The 15220-nt window shown below is 36.3% G+C and overlaps 1 protein-coding gene across 3 annotated transcripts in view; it reads left to right on the top strand.

Annotated features, from left to right (window-relative positions):
- The window catches only part of LGR5 (leucine rich repeat containing G protein-coupled receptor 5), a 74084-nt gene extending 59190 nt beyond the window's left edge, over nucleotides 1-14894 (top strand). The window contains exons 12-18 of one of the 3 annotated variants that reach the window (XM_083365940.1): nucleotides 1539-1604; nucleotides 2012-2083; nucleotides 3950-4021; nucleotides 7186-7311; nucleotides 9431-9576; nucleotides 9990-10073; nucleotides 12384-14894. In XM_083365940.1, coding sequence (XP_083222066.1) covers nucleotides 1539-1604; nucleotides 2012-2083; nucleotides 3950-4021; nucleotides 7186-7311; nucleotides 9431-9576; nucleotides 9990-10073; nucleotides 12384-13474 — 1657 coding nt within the window. In that variant the 3' untranslated portion in view covers nucleotides 13475-14894. The remainder of the gene's footprint in view (nucleotides 1-1538; nucleotides 1605-2011; nucleotides 2084-3949; nucleotides 4022-7185; nucleotides 7312-9430; nucleotides 9577-9989; nucleotides 10074-12383) is intronic. The other 2 variants (XM_083365941.1, XM_083365942.1) reach the window with 2 other exon arrangements.
- The last annotated feature ends 326 nt before the right edge of the window (nucleotides 14895-15220 follow it).

Consider the following 15220-nt stretch of genomic DNA (forward strand, 5'->3'; position numbering starts at 1 on the left):
CTAGCTACACTAATTATAACATACACGCAAAGTATGTTACAAAGTAGCTACAATTCTAAGAAAAGAAAATAATTTACTGGAACTACATTAATTATTGTTAGTCAGATGTCTCTGTATTATTGAAATGCCTCTTTGCAAATATATAATACCATTAATCTAAACTGATTTGAAAGATAGATAGATAGATAGATAGATAGATAGATAGATAGATAGATAGATAGATAGATGATAGATAGATAGATAGATAGATAGATAGATGATAGATAGATAGATAGATAGATAGATAGATAGATAGATAGATAGATAGATAGGCAGGCAGGCAGACATGAGAGAGAGAGAGAGAGAGAGAGATCAGCCATTTGTACATGTTACACATTTATCTGTCTAATGTATTGATTGGAGTTACTCCTTCCTATTCACCTGTCCCTTAGTCAACAAGATAGCCAAGTCTCAATTAATAGATGTGGATTGGCTTTCTCTGTGAACTTAGATGCATCATCTCAGATTGTTCCTTGCTCTGAACCACATCCTTCCTCAAATCTTTCCGACCAAGATATAGAGATACAATAATAGGAGTTCCTTTCTTTAATCCACTTTTCAGTTTTACTGCATTGGATCATTTTTGTAGCTGACCTTGGATTGCATTCTCCAGGTGTTTCTTTATGGCTTCATGCTTCTGAAATATTTATCTGTATGAAAGTTTGCAGGGCTCTATAAGTATGGATTTTTTTGGTGTTTGGTATGGTTTTTTATTTTCACTTTCAACTCATTAAGTAAGTCTCTCTTTCATTAGTCTTTTCCTGGATCTTATTGGAAAGGAAGGGAAATGTAAAATGTTTTCATTTGTATAAAAATAACTGCTGTTTAACAATGTTTATCTAAAGAATTTGAAGTATGAAAAACCATATTTATCTTTTTAAAAATTAGTATAGGAATAAAATCTTACTGTTTATGGCTTTAAAAGGAAACAATGGACTCTTGTTGTTTACAGAGACGAAAGTCTTATAAAGTGATAGAAGATTACCCTACACAAAGGAATACAGGATACAAATCCATTTCCCCTTTTCCTTTTTACAATTTTTGAAAATTACCATGGGTTGTTTTTGATTAGTTATATTATACTATAAATGAGTCCAGATGTTTCAGTTATTCTGTAATCTGTTAGGTTTTGGCTCAGAACATTTGAAGGGCTTTTCCCCCTTGTTATGATTGATTTTCAAAGTGACTTCTAGTTCCCAAAGAACTTTTCACTACTCAAGATATAGCCGTTCTAAAGGTCAGATGCAAGATTGCTTAATTTAAAGTGTAGTCTGGGAAGCTTATTAAATTTCCCTTTGGTTGCTGCTAAAAAAATGGGATTGTCCTAAAACAAAAGAAGTAGATTATATAAACCAATTTTTTTAAAAAAATATGTTTTATAAGAAAACTGGATCTAGTATTCTTCTAATAACAATCTTTCTGCAAAAGAAGTTGTAAAATAATTTTTTAATTTTTAGAAGAACCATATGCCTTTTTGGATTTCTACATTTGTTTTTCAGAGATCTTTCATATAATCATCTAGAAGAATTGCCCTGTTTCACAGCTTGTGAAAAACTTCAGAAAATGTAAGATTTCTTAAATGCTTTGTATCTGTGCCCAGAAAGAGCAAGATTCCCTATCTTTTCCAGTACAAAGAATTTATATGTGGATGTTTACTTTTATTCAGAATTTGATGTTTCTAAATTAAAATATCCTACCAAACTGTTCACTGCTTGGGCATGTATAGTTGAGTATAAGCTCTGTGAGGAAAAACAACAACAATGTTTTGAGCTTTATGGCAGAAAAGTGTTTGAGAAAGTGCCGGAGTTTAATATTGGAATTATTCTTTTTACCTTATCTGAGGCAAATTTTAAAAAACAAGATTGCAGTATGCTAAAATGTTCAGTAGTCCTGAAACTTACTCTTGAATTTGGGGCATCAATAGAAATTTTCCTAAAGTTTTTGTCTATAAATTCATTTTTTGCCATTTCAGTGCTTTACATCACAATGAAATATATGAAATCCATGTGGGTACATTTCAACAGCTGGTAGCCCTCCGTTCTCTGTGAGTATCACCATAAAAATAGTTCTTTACAGTACTTGATATTGAGAGGCATGGAAGCTTAAAAGTTTTGTGTTTTTTTCTGTTTGATTGTTCAAATTGCTGCATTTGATTTGCAAAAAGGAAACAAAGATTCTGACATTGACAGTTTGCAGTAATGAATTCACACAGCCATGCATCCAGAGAAAAAGCATCCTTGAAGTAGATTTCTCTTACAGACACCACTGAAGAATAAACAGTTTAAATTATTCATGTATAAAACCTTTTGAATAGATTTTGAATCTAATGAATAGATTACAAAATTGCAGAAGAATGACTAGACTTTGTATTGTAAGTTTTTTATTATTTTTCTCTGTAAATTATTTCAGTTTGTTTTTCAATTGAATTATACAGCTTACGTGTTATATTAAAGAGGGAAAATATTCTGAAGTGATTTTTTTTACATCTCTGAACCCTGGCATTTTAACAGTGTGTGTAGACTTTTTATGTCCACTGTATGCCTATAATAATGTACGTGCTGCAAATAAGCAGGTATATAATAGAGGTAGGGCCAAAAAATGTGAAAGAAAATGTTGCAAATAGGAGCAGATTGGACAAAATGAGAAACAGAAACAGTGGAACTGGCTTATTGAAATACAGTCACATGCAGGCGTGCACCTCTGTCTGTCACTGATTCTCTTGCACAGTTTAGTAAAGATAATACTAGCTGTGAACCATAATTGCAGATCATAATCTTGATTCTGACTACCAAGTCAGATAAGTAAGCAGTACTTAAAAGACATTTCCAGTTCAGAGAGAAAGGTGATTTAGTAGATGAGAAGTGTTCTATGAGCATGGATGTGTGAGAGATGAAAGGAAAATGATATGTCATGGGTGTCAAACTCGCCACCTCACATGACATGTTGCTACATATCATGATGCTTTTTGCATTGCCAATAATGGGGTGGGTGTGGCTTTGGTATGATGAAACCAGACCGCAGGCCGGCAGTTTGACACCCCTGCTCTACATGATTTATAGGAACAGTATCACCATATTGCAGTTAGGGCAGACATTGCCCATCAATTCCTGATTTGGTAGGGAGGGAATAAAATAGGGAAAGAATGCATACATTTGATTGACCAGCTTAAAATTTGGTTGGAAATATTAAATTTGACATTAATAAATTCTTACTCAGGGGGAAACGGCTTTACATCATTTAAAGATTAAGGGGACTTTCATACTGTTACTGTTTCTGCTTTCAGTGCTTCAAAAGTAGTTTAAGACTGAAACTCAAAGGTAGATCTGAGACTCTCTGCTGCCATTAATGTAGCAAAGCTGAGGAGAGAACAAAGCACAAAGATTACTGCCTTGCCCCAAGTCGCTACGCAATAAACACACACTCACATTCACTCAAAGCAAAATGAAAACAAACTGCTTACATGCATGAACATTGTTCATGCATATTTTCATTTCATTTGCAGTCAAGCTATATTTCTATTAGAATAACCTGCTTTAGTGGTTGAAACCCAGGAACAGAAAAATGAAATGAAAAATGGGGAAACATAATCCCACAAATTTTGAAGAGCTGCAGCATCACGAGAAAATGGGCAGCATAGAAATATTAATCAATTAATTAATTAATTAGCATGGATTCAGACGTGTTCACTATTTCACTTATTCTGGAATAGTGATATCTTTGTAGATCAGTGCCTTTAAAATCTGTTCTCACCAACTTTTGTGACTTTCAAACCATTTCATCATTAATTTTAGGCACATTTTTCTCTGAAAGTTTAAAATCAATTATTGGAAGCAATGTCTTCCTGTTAATATTTTAATAAAAAGATTCAACACTATGCATTACTAAGCATATGACATTTTATTTCTTGTAGGGATTTAGCTTGGAATAAAATCTCTATTATTCATGCCAATGCATTTTCTTCTTTACTATCCCTTATTACAATGTAAGTATCTGATTATATTACTTATTTTAATGTTTGATTCTATGATCATAGAAATATGGGTAGAGGTAAAGTAGAAAAATCTAAATAACTGTAAAATAGAAGAACAATATAAAAAGTAATCAGTTCTTTCTTTCTAACTGAACAATAAATTTATAGTTCTACACTGCAGTGCAGCAACAGAATCCTACATCAGAAAGTGTCAACATCAACTTGATATTTTTATGTTTAAATTGTCATTGTGAGTTGTAATTAAATTGGTACCCTCCTTATGAAGATTAAATGGGAGGAATCTTAGGACCGGTTCCATGAAGAGAGGTTTTTCTGCCAACCGGAGGGGGCATGGTTTCATGTACTGCCTGCATCCCGCAGATGGGGCTTTGCTTGTTTGCACAGACTGGTTTCTGGCATGCTGCGGTCCGGTGCCAGTCCACGAACTGAGGATTGGGGACCTCTGTAAATAGGGCAAAACTGAAATGCTTTAAATTAAATGAAATCTTTTATAGTCAAACAAGAGGTTGTTTCCAAAAATTCCCTTCCTCTTTGTGTTAGAATCTCCCTGCTAATGGTAGAGATATTTTATATCTTATAATCGACTATAGGTGGAATGCATAAACATTTCCTTCCTATGAGTGCTCAAACATGTACTTGTTAAAATATTGAACAAGAACCAGGAAGAATACATTTTTAGTCCACCCTCAGCCATTAAGCTCACTAGGTGATTTGGGGAACAGTCATTCACTCGCTCTGCCCAATCATACTCATGTAGTTGTTGGGGAGAAAAATCTGGAGGAAGGCCTGTTATGGATCACTAATGTGGAAGAAAGGTGTGACATAAATCCAACAAACAAATACATTGGAACTTTATGTTTCTTAAGATTTAAAACTCTTCTCAAGTCTGGAGCAAAGTACACAGTTTTAAGAATCACCGGTCCTACATTGTTCTTGCTGTGTAAAACCCAGCCCAATTATTGCCCTGACATGAAGGTGGAGCTGTGAGCCGTAAAGCAAGCATTACAATAATGGCAAAGTTTGGGAGAGGAGAGAAGGAAGAAAGGTGAAGAATCTCTAGTATAGTTTTCATCTATCTTGCAAGAATGGAGGCTTACTGGAATGGGGAAGAAATCTTGCTATTTTCTCTTCTGTCCAGCAAATATGAAAGGAAGCTTGCTAGAGAGGAATAAAATTAAGCAGCAGAGGTTACTGGTAGCTATAGCAGCTGTGTAGAGTATCTTTCACAGGGTTGCTATTTCTTTCGAAGCCTATAGAAAATAAAAAAAGAAATTGTTTGCTGGGAAGGGTTTTCTCAGCAGATCATCACGGTCCCTCAGTTTCCTTCTCCATGCAAAAGCATTGTAAAGTGGTATTAACACTTCACATGATCTTGATTCTATCCCTCAGCCTAGAACTGTATTGGCTTTTTTGGCAGCTGCAGCATACTGGTGGCTCATATTTAAGTGATTGTCCAGTAGGGCTTCAAGATCCCTCTCACAGTTGCTACTATTGAGTAAGATACCACTTATACTATACCAGTGTATTTGGGTTATTTTGCCTAAATATAGAACCTTACTTTTTTCACCATTGAATTTCATTTTGTTAGATTGCGTCCAATGTTCAAGTCTGTCAAGAACCTTCTGTATCTTAAGCCTATCTTCTAGAGTGTTGGCTATTCCTGTCAGCTTGGTATCTGCAAATTTGATGAGTTCCCATCTATCCAAATCATTGATGAAGATATTGAAGAATACTGGGTCTAAAACAGAGCCTTGGGGTGCCCCACTGCATACTTCCCAACATGTAGATACAGTTCCATTGAGGACTACACGTTGAGTGTAGTTGTTCAGCCAGTTACGAATCCATTTGGTGGTAATGCTGTCTAACCCACATTTTTCTATCTTATCAAGTAGTAGGTTGTGGTCTACTTTACCAAATGCCTTACTGAAGTCCAAGTAAATTATATCCACAGCATTCCTCTGGTCCACTAATTTTGTCACCTTGTCAAAAAATGCAGTAAGATTTATCTTGAACAATAGATGGAGGAGTTGGCTGGGAAGATCTTTGCATTACTGCAACTTGTGTACAGTTTCAATGTCCACTATGTGAAAGACTATTTGGAAGTTTCAGTTGGGTCAGTACTGCAGTGGCCTAAGTAATCATGGGCTATATTATATATCCCATCGTCCTGTGCGCGCCCACAGGGAGGGGCTCCTTAGGGTTCTGCCGGTTAGAGATTGCCGGCAGGTGATTCCCAGGGGGAGGGCGTTCTCTGTGAGTGCGCCCGCCCTTTGGAATGAACTGCCGATGGAGCTTCAGACTGCCCCCGACCTTCGCTCTTTTTGCCAGGACTTAAAAACCTGGTTGTTCGAATTGTCTGGCCTGGACTGATGGATTTTAAATTTTAAAGTATTTAATTAAATTATCTTAAATTAATTTTAATTTTTTAATTTTATTGTTATTAGGAATTGTGGGCTTTACTAATTCAATTCTATTTTATTCTTTTTGTACTGTTTTAATTGCCCTGTGAACCGCCCTGAGTCCTTCGGGAATAGGGCGGTATATAAATTCAACAAATAAATAAATAAATAAATATTTGCAAAATAATATCCTTTATTAAGGAAGCATTTGCTTCCACTAAGCTTCTGGATGTTATTAAATGTGCTGTTTATCACCTTTTAAAGCCTTATATGTCTCAGAGCCTGGATGCCTCTGACACTGAGTCTGCAGTTTGATCTGGGAGAGAAGGCTTATTGAAGCTTAGGGTCTTTAGGAATATAATGGCATAGAAACTGGGGACAGAAAGAAACTGTCTGTCTCTTAAGAAAGTATTACTTTAAAGTGTCCCAAGTGTTATAAAAACTGTTGCATGTGAAAACTAAAAAAAAATCTGCTATTTCCTTGGATTCTTTTATTTGCAGTGGACCTTGTAAAGGCATGGCTATACATTGTTGTGAAACAACTTTAACCGTAAACCCAGCTATGGGAGGAGAGAGAGAGAGAGAGATTTTCACTGAGTCCAGATAAATTTTTCTGAAAGTGGAATATATATTTGTCTGGAATAATATTTCTGTTGGTTTAAAAAGATAAAAAATATTCACATATGGGGGGGGGGAAATCCTGTTGTAGCATTGTAAGCTGTTTTTTTTTGTTGTTGTTACTTTGTTATTTTGCAGGGATCTGTCATCCAACCTTTTGTCTTCTTTTCCTATAACTGGTCTACGTGGCTTAACTCATTTAAAATTAACAGGAAATTATCCACTCCAAAGTTTAATATCATCTGAAAACTTTCCAGAACTCAAGTGAGTACCTCATTAAAATTAATAGGGCACAGTTGTTCTCATGTGCAATTGAAGGAGTGTGACTGTATAATGTGTGCTACTTCTTATTCAAAGTCTTTGAAACACAACAGTCAAACTAAGATATATATGGTAAAAATTATAGCCATAAAATATTCTTGTTTATCTTGAAAAAATGTAATTGTTTTTGAACATCTTGATAGCTGCTCATTCTAAAATAAACCTGTTTTTCAACAGTACTTCTGAATATATTTATACTTGCAAATACTTTGTATATATTATATTGTATACTGGAATGCTTCCTCTTACTTAAATGTTGTTTCATAAACTACAAATATTTTAGAGTGGAAGAAATATAGCAATGCAGGGAGGGGGAAAGGGGAAAAGGGCTTATATCAGACATGTCAAACACAAGGCCCAGGGGCCGGATCCGGCCCGCGAAGTGGTTCCATGTGGCCCGCGAAGCCATCCTGGAAACAGTGAGGAAACGGCCCCCACTGCCTTGGCCCTGGCCCAGAGACCCTCCTTCTGCCAGAGACCCTCAGATCTGTCCCACTCCTGCCCAGGCCCCCATAGGCACCCTTGATGCGAACGATGTAGAGCTGGCCATGCCCACCCAATAGGCCATACGCACTCTAGCCACACCCACCCAGTAGGCCACGCCCACCCTGGCCATACCCACCCGGCCCCTTGAGGGCAACCGCAATGCTGATGTGGCCCTCAATGAAATTGAGTTTGACACCCCTGGCTTATATAGTTAGCTCATTTTTTTTCTTTACTTTCTTCCTATCATTTTCCTGAAAGTGCAGGGCCCACTTTTTCAGATCAACATAGTGTTGATCCGTTGGTTGTAACAGAAATTGGACAACATGGCTAAGGGAGAGTGACTGACCCAAAGTCATCCAGCAGGCAGGACTAGAATTCTCAGTCTCCTAGTTTTTAGCCTGGTGCCTTAACCATTAGATCAAACTGACTTTCTTATATAGTTACATCACTCTTAGAAGTAAAATACTTTGTCATATTCACTTAATGAAAAACAAAACTGTCATAATTCAATCAACAGTCACAGAGATTGTTCATGCTCTGTTATTTTGGGCAGGCTGTTGGAATCTAAGAATATATAACTAATAGCTATATTTTAGAACTGTCAATAAAGACACAGGATCCCAAAGCATTACAGTGTACCTTCATCCAGAACCAATGATGGATATTTAGCTAGCATGGAAAGGTGCTTTGTACATCTGCCATAACATCAATCATCATCAAAGGAAATGTGTTCATAAATATTGGGTGATGGATGCCAAACATCACAATATTGTGTGATCATCAGAAAATATGCTGTTCTTAACAATCAGCAAATGATAATGCAGTGCAGTTATTTCTCATTGGACCAAACCCCCACTTCACTTTTTTCTTTTAAACCAGACATGTCAAACACAAGGCCTGGGGGCCGGATCCGGCCCGCGAAGTGGTTTCATGTAGCCTGCGAAGCCATCCTGAAAACAGTGAGGGAACGGCCCCCACTGCCTTGGCCCTGGCCCAGAGACCCTCCACCTGCCAGAGAGCCTCAAATCTGTCCCACTCCTGCCAAGGCCCCCATAGGCACGCTTGATGCGAACGATGTAGAGCTGGCCACGCCCACCCAATAGGCCGTATGTACTCTGGCCATGCCCACCCAGTAGGCCACGCCCACCCTGGCCATACCCACCTGGCCCCCTGAGGGCAACCGCAATGCTGATGCGGCCCTCAATGAAATTGAGTTTGACACCCCTGTTTTAAACAATCTCTGTATAGCATTAAACCTTGTGATTCTCTCAAACCCGGGACACCTTCATCCTGTGTGAGAAAAAGAACACTCACAACACTAGCACCAAAAATGAAAAGAATAATGACAACATATACACAATGTTCTGAAGCATAGACAGTTTTGGAAGAATGAGTTAACTAAATTTAATATATCTGTCAAGAATCCTGAGTTGATATTGATTCACTGTAATATTAAATACCAGTTTAACAAAAATGATTAGTGTGTACTGAGATAGGCTTATATATGTAAACAGTTTGGTCTACATCAAAATAATAAAATGAATGTGTTTAACCAGACATGTCGGTTATTCTTTAGAGTGATAGAAATGCCTTATCCTTATCAATGCTGTGCCTTTAGAGCACATGACAACTACTATAAAATCCAAAATCAATTGAACAAAGCTGAGAACGGCAGTGCTGATGAATTTCAAAAGAAAGACAGTAGCAGGTTCCATACAAACGGTAAGCACTGTAAACATGCACTAAAGCATATTTTTTAAAAAGGATTTGTTTAGAATTAGGCTATCATAATTGATGATCAAATAAATATATGTCTTTTCTAATTTTACCATTTTAGTGCCTGAATATCAATATAACATGTCATTAATCCCTGTAAATCTATATTTTAATTTTTTATTGTAATCAGGTTGCAAAAAACTTGTGGTAACAAATTTACATTTCTGCACTGTTTACATGGCTTGATAATAAAAGAGTTATCTTAAATGACTCTTGAAATTCTATAATTCTAAGTACTTATGAAGAAGAGAAATTTGATGTTTAATTAAGGTTTAAAAGCTCTTAATTCTCACTATAACTACATATTAAATATTGTTATCAAAATTAGTGATTAAATACTGTGATTTTCCTTCCTATAGATGAATATGATTTTGAGGATTTTTCTCTTGACTTCAATGATGATCTGAAAACTCATCATTTAGTTCAGTGTTCTCCTTCTCCAGGTAATAATAAAATTGTTTCAGTAGAATTGTGAGTGTGTATTTATGGGGGGAAAAAATCCTGTGAAATTTTATTATACTTTCTAAGGGGAAAAAACCTTTTAGAAGCTACATGGAGTACCTGGGTATGCCTCTGTAGTACAGGACATATACTCATTTCTTATTCATTTATTTTTTTTTAAAAAAAATGATTAATTCCTTGGGAAGTATTATTTGTCTAGGCTATATAAAAAGCAAACCAAAACACAATGACATAAAGCATAAATTAAAATGAATTTAAAAGCCAAAATTAAAAAAACACTGTACTTAAAAATGAATATAGAAACAGAAGTTCCAGAGAATTAAATAGCTGAAAATAATTTAAAAAGTCTTCATGTACCATTGAAAACCTAGTCCAGTACTGCAACTTTTACTATCTGGAAATTTGACCACCAGGGAATTAGTCAGAATGTCCAAAGTACAATGCTTGATATTTCGGGACAACTGAATTCCTGGACAACTATTACCTAACCTTTTCCTAGTATCTACTTGAAAGCAGCGTAAAGATAAGATTAGTTTGCCTTTAGTACATTGTAAGGAATAAAATAAAAGCATCACCTATGCTATTCCCGTTCAAGAAACATTCTCAAAAGGAAGAAAATAGCAAAAGATGAAAAAGATAACAAGTTTTACGTCTAAGAACTTAACTTCAATTTAGAGTCTCAAATAATGGGGCAGGAAGGGATCTACTGGTATTTCAGCAAACCAGCTGTGCTGGATTTAGAATATTATTAAATATCTAATGATTCTTCATCTAATTTATTTTACTTTTAATTGTAATTTATTTGGTTTGTTTCATGATATATGGTTTTGATATATAATTCAGCCAAAAAACGTATGGGGAGAATAAAGCTTGAAACTGTTTGTCACCTAGAGGTGACTCTAGGATGCTTGAAAAAACAAGATAAAATATAAAATATTAAGATAATAAATATTAACAAAATTAACAAAGAAGCACAGAAAGAAGCAAGGTGCAAATGAGGTAGAGATAGAATCTTCTCTCTATCCATTAACCACCTTCAGTATGACATGCTCCCATAGGGTCCCCAGGACAAATGGCAGAGCCAGATTTTAACGCCCCTATGGAAGGTAAGAGTGTGGTATGTCACCTTGAGGGGAATAATATTCCAGAGGGCAGGAGCCACAGCAGAAAAGATTCTTCTCCTGTATCCCACCATTCAATTCCTTGACTGATGGGGTCTGCACCATTCTCCTTCTGCTGGTGTGGGTGCAGCAGGCCAATCCCATTGTAGTAAGATGGTTCCTCAGTAACCTGTTGCCATAAAGGGCTTCAAAGGTAATGACCAACTCCTTGACTTTGACCCAGAAGCAAATTAGCAACCAGTGCACCTTGCACAACAGTGGTGTTACATGGGCCCCAAGAACTATGCACATAGCTGCATACTGTGTCAGCTGAAGCTTCTAAATAGTCTTCAAGGGTAGCCCCATGTAGACCATATTGCAGTAGTCCAGACATGACGTGACCAGGGCCTGAATGACAGCATAAGATCCAGGAAGGGGGGCAACTGGCTCACAAGATGAAGTTGTGCAAAAGCTCCTAGCCACGACTGCCACCTGCTCATTTGAGTAACAATCTAAGAAACCCACAAGTTGCCCTCAGAGTCTGCCTGGGGCAGTGCCACCAATCCAGAACTAAAGATGTTAAAGTTCCAGATCCTGAAACCACATTCACCCAAAGCCACTCAGTCTTATCAGGGTTCATCCAAAGCCTATTGTCCCCCATCCAGACTCCCACAGTCTTCAGGTACCATAGAAGAGCAGTGACATATTATTGGGTCACCAGGGATGGAGATATAAAGTTGAGTATCATCAGCATTCTGATGGTACCTCATCCCAGGATAGTGGATAATTTCATCCAGAAGCTTCATATAGATGTTAAAAAGGAGTGGAGAGAGTACTGAGCTTTTGTGGTACACCACAAAAGAACAGCCTCTTACTCCCTATCAGTACCATTTGGACCAGCCTTGGGGAAAGGGGACAAACTGGTGAAAGACTGTGCTGCCCAGCACCAGATCTCACAGCCGACCTCAAAAGATATCTGAAGGCCTCTGACAGGTCAAGGAGAGTAAGTATGGATACACTACCCCATCCCGCTCTTACAAAAGATCATTGACAAGTGTGAACAGTGTTGTTTCTGTCTCACTGATTACCTTCACTATAGTGTATTTGTCAGTGCAGTTGCCACAAAACGTAATGAAAACTAGACATAGCTAAGCTTACCATGACTTTACTTTTTCTGTATTTTCTTTGTAGGACCTTTCAAGCCCTGTGATTGCCTCTTTGGTAGTTGGCTGATCAGAGTTGGAGTTTGGACCTTAATAATTTTAGCCTTTATTTGTAATATATTGGTGATTGCAACAATCTTCCAAGTTCCATTGTTCATCTCCTCCATAAAGTTTATAATTGGACTAATAGCTATTGTAAATACTCTTATGGTTGTGTCTAGCAGTGTGCTTGCTAGTGTGGATGCATTAACCTCTGGAGTCTTTGCTCAATATGGAACTTGGTGGGAAGATGGAATTGTTTGTCATATCATTGGAATTATCTCTGTCTTTGCTTCAGAGGCTTCTATTTTCTTGCTCACCTTAGCAACTGTTGAGCGTGTGTTCTCTGTGAAATATAGAACAAAATTTGAAACCAAACACACTCTAACTAACATAAAAATAGCCATCATCTTTTGTTTTGTACTGGCTTTAATAGTTGCTGTGATTCCAGTGCTCAGTGAGAGTGAATATGGAGGTTCTCCCTTATGCATACCACTACCTTTTGGAAGACCATCAGGTGTCGGTTATACAGTAGCAATGGTCTTAACGAACTCTTTTTGTTTTCTTATAATGACAGTAGCATACACAAAACTCTACTGTAGTCTGGACAAGGGAGAAGTGGACAGTATTTTGGATTGTTCCATGATCAAACACATAGCCTTATTACTTTTTATTAACTGCATTCTCTATTGTCCTGTGGCCATCTTATCATTTTCATCGTTATTAAACCTGCATTTTATTGGCCCAGAAGTCATCAAACCTATACTTTTAGTGATTGTTCCCCTTCCTGCATGTCTAAACCCACTTCTCTACATACTTTTTAATCCTCATTTCAGGAAAGACCTGGGAAGCTTTCAAAAGCAGTCATTTGGATGGAAAACATCAAAACATGCTAGTTTGCTCTCTGTCAATTCAGAAGATGCAGAGAAACAGTCATGTAATTCAACCCAAGCTCTAGTAACCTTTGCAAGTGCCAGAATATCATATGATGTTGTTCCCAGCAATCCAGTAGTGCCATCATCCTGCCAATTAAGTGAAAGCTGCAACCTTTCATCTATCACATTTGTCCCGTGCCACTAACTTCATTTCAGAGGTATTGGTGAGGTTTACAAAAAAAATAATTACAAAATAGATGAATGTGCATGTATTGCTTATAAAGAGAGAAGCAACCAACTACTCTTATTTTATAGGAAATAAAACTGAAATTGTGAAATTTCAGTACGTACCAAATATTACCTGGTTTTTGAAAAATGCACATGCTGGTATCCTGAAAAATTCGAAAGACTGGTAGCATTTATGCAATTGACTCTGAATTTTGCAAAGGGAGCAAGGAGGAGGAGGAGGAGGAGGAGGAGGAGGAAAGCAAATTCTAAGGAAAGTTTCCTTCTGGGGATATTTTTGTTGTAATGCAACTTCCACTCAACTACTGAAACTAGAGAGGGAATAATACGGCAAAAAATCCTACATATAGGTAACCCTCTATAACCAACTGCTTTATTTAGCGACCATTCAAAGTTACAACAGCATTAAAAAACAGCTTTGGACCAGAATAATATGGGTAGTCCTCAATTTATAACCATTCCTTTAGTGACCGTCCAAAGTTACAACACTGAAAAAAGTGATATGATTGGTTTTCACAGTTAACAATTGTTGCAGCATCACCATGGTCATGTTCAGTTGCTTGGCAACTGGCATGTGTTTATGACAGTTGTAGTGTCCCAGAGTCATGTGATAACCATTTGTAACTTTTCCAGCCAGTTTCCAACAAGCAAAGTCTCTGGGGGAAGCCAGATTCACTTAATGACCACATGATTCACTTAATAACTGCAGTAACTCAACACCTATGGCAAAAGTCATTAAATGGGGCATGACTCACTTAATAACTCTTGCTTAGCAAAGGACGTTTTGGGCTTAATTGTGGTCATAAGTTATAAAATCTTATATTTTGAAACAGTGAAGCCTGGAGCTGGAAGTCTATTCTTCAAACCATGTCAAATTAGAGATCATCTGCCAATTCTTGAAAACACATCTTACTATTTTATTTAATTTTTTCACAGTGGTTTGGTAATATGTAAATTTTCTCTTGTGACTGCATTTACATTTCTATACAAATTTAAAAAGTGAAACAAAACCATTTAAGAATTACTTTAATATTAAAAATAAATAGCAGATAACATAAATCAGAATACAATGCATAATACTGTTAAATTGCTTAAAAATAATTCAAGGATAATTTGGAAATATTAAAAATCATTTCAGAGAAGTTTTTAAAACACAATATGTAAATATAGAATTATTTATCTTTATAGTGAAATCATACTCAAATATGAAAATAAGGCATGTAGTTTCATGTTGCTTTAATTACTAGATTTCTATTTCCAGCTCATATCTGTTTAAATTTGTGATCTGTAAATATGTAAATTTCTGCTGATTGTAAATACTGTTGTTTTTTTCTACTGATGTTTTAAACATGTAATTTGTAATAAAATTTGCAATAACTCCAGAAGGATCATTTAGTGCTTTAATTCTCAGACATATTTCGCGGCAATTCCAGAATATTCTCCATTATTCTTGTAATTTAACTGCAAAATGAAGTTTGTAAGGTTTCTTTTTCCATCAGAAGAAATAATACAAACTTTCTCTTAGTATAAACTTGTAGATTTTTACAGCCAATATTTATTTATTTATTTATTTATTTATTTATTTATTTTATTGCATTTATATACCGCCCTTTCCCTGAGGACTCAGGGCAGTTTACAGGGAGTTAAAAATCAACCATACAAAAGTTAAAACCCAATTTAAAAAATATTAAATCAACCCTGTACT

This window comes from Vipera ursinii, assembly GCF_947247035.1.
Source record: "Vipera ursinii genome assembly, chromosome: 6".
Taxonomy (NCBI): domain Eukaryota; kingdom Metazoa; phylum Chordata; class Lepidosauria; order Squamata; family Viperidae; genus Vipera; species Vipera ursinii.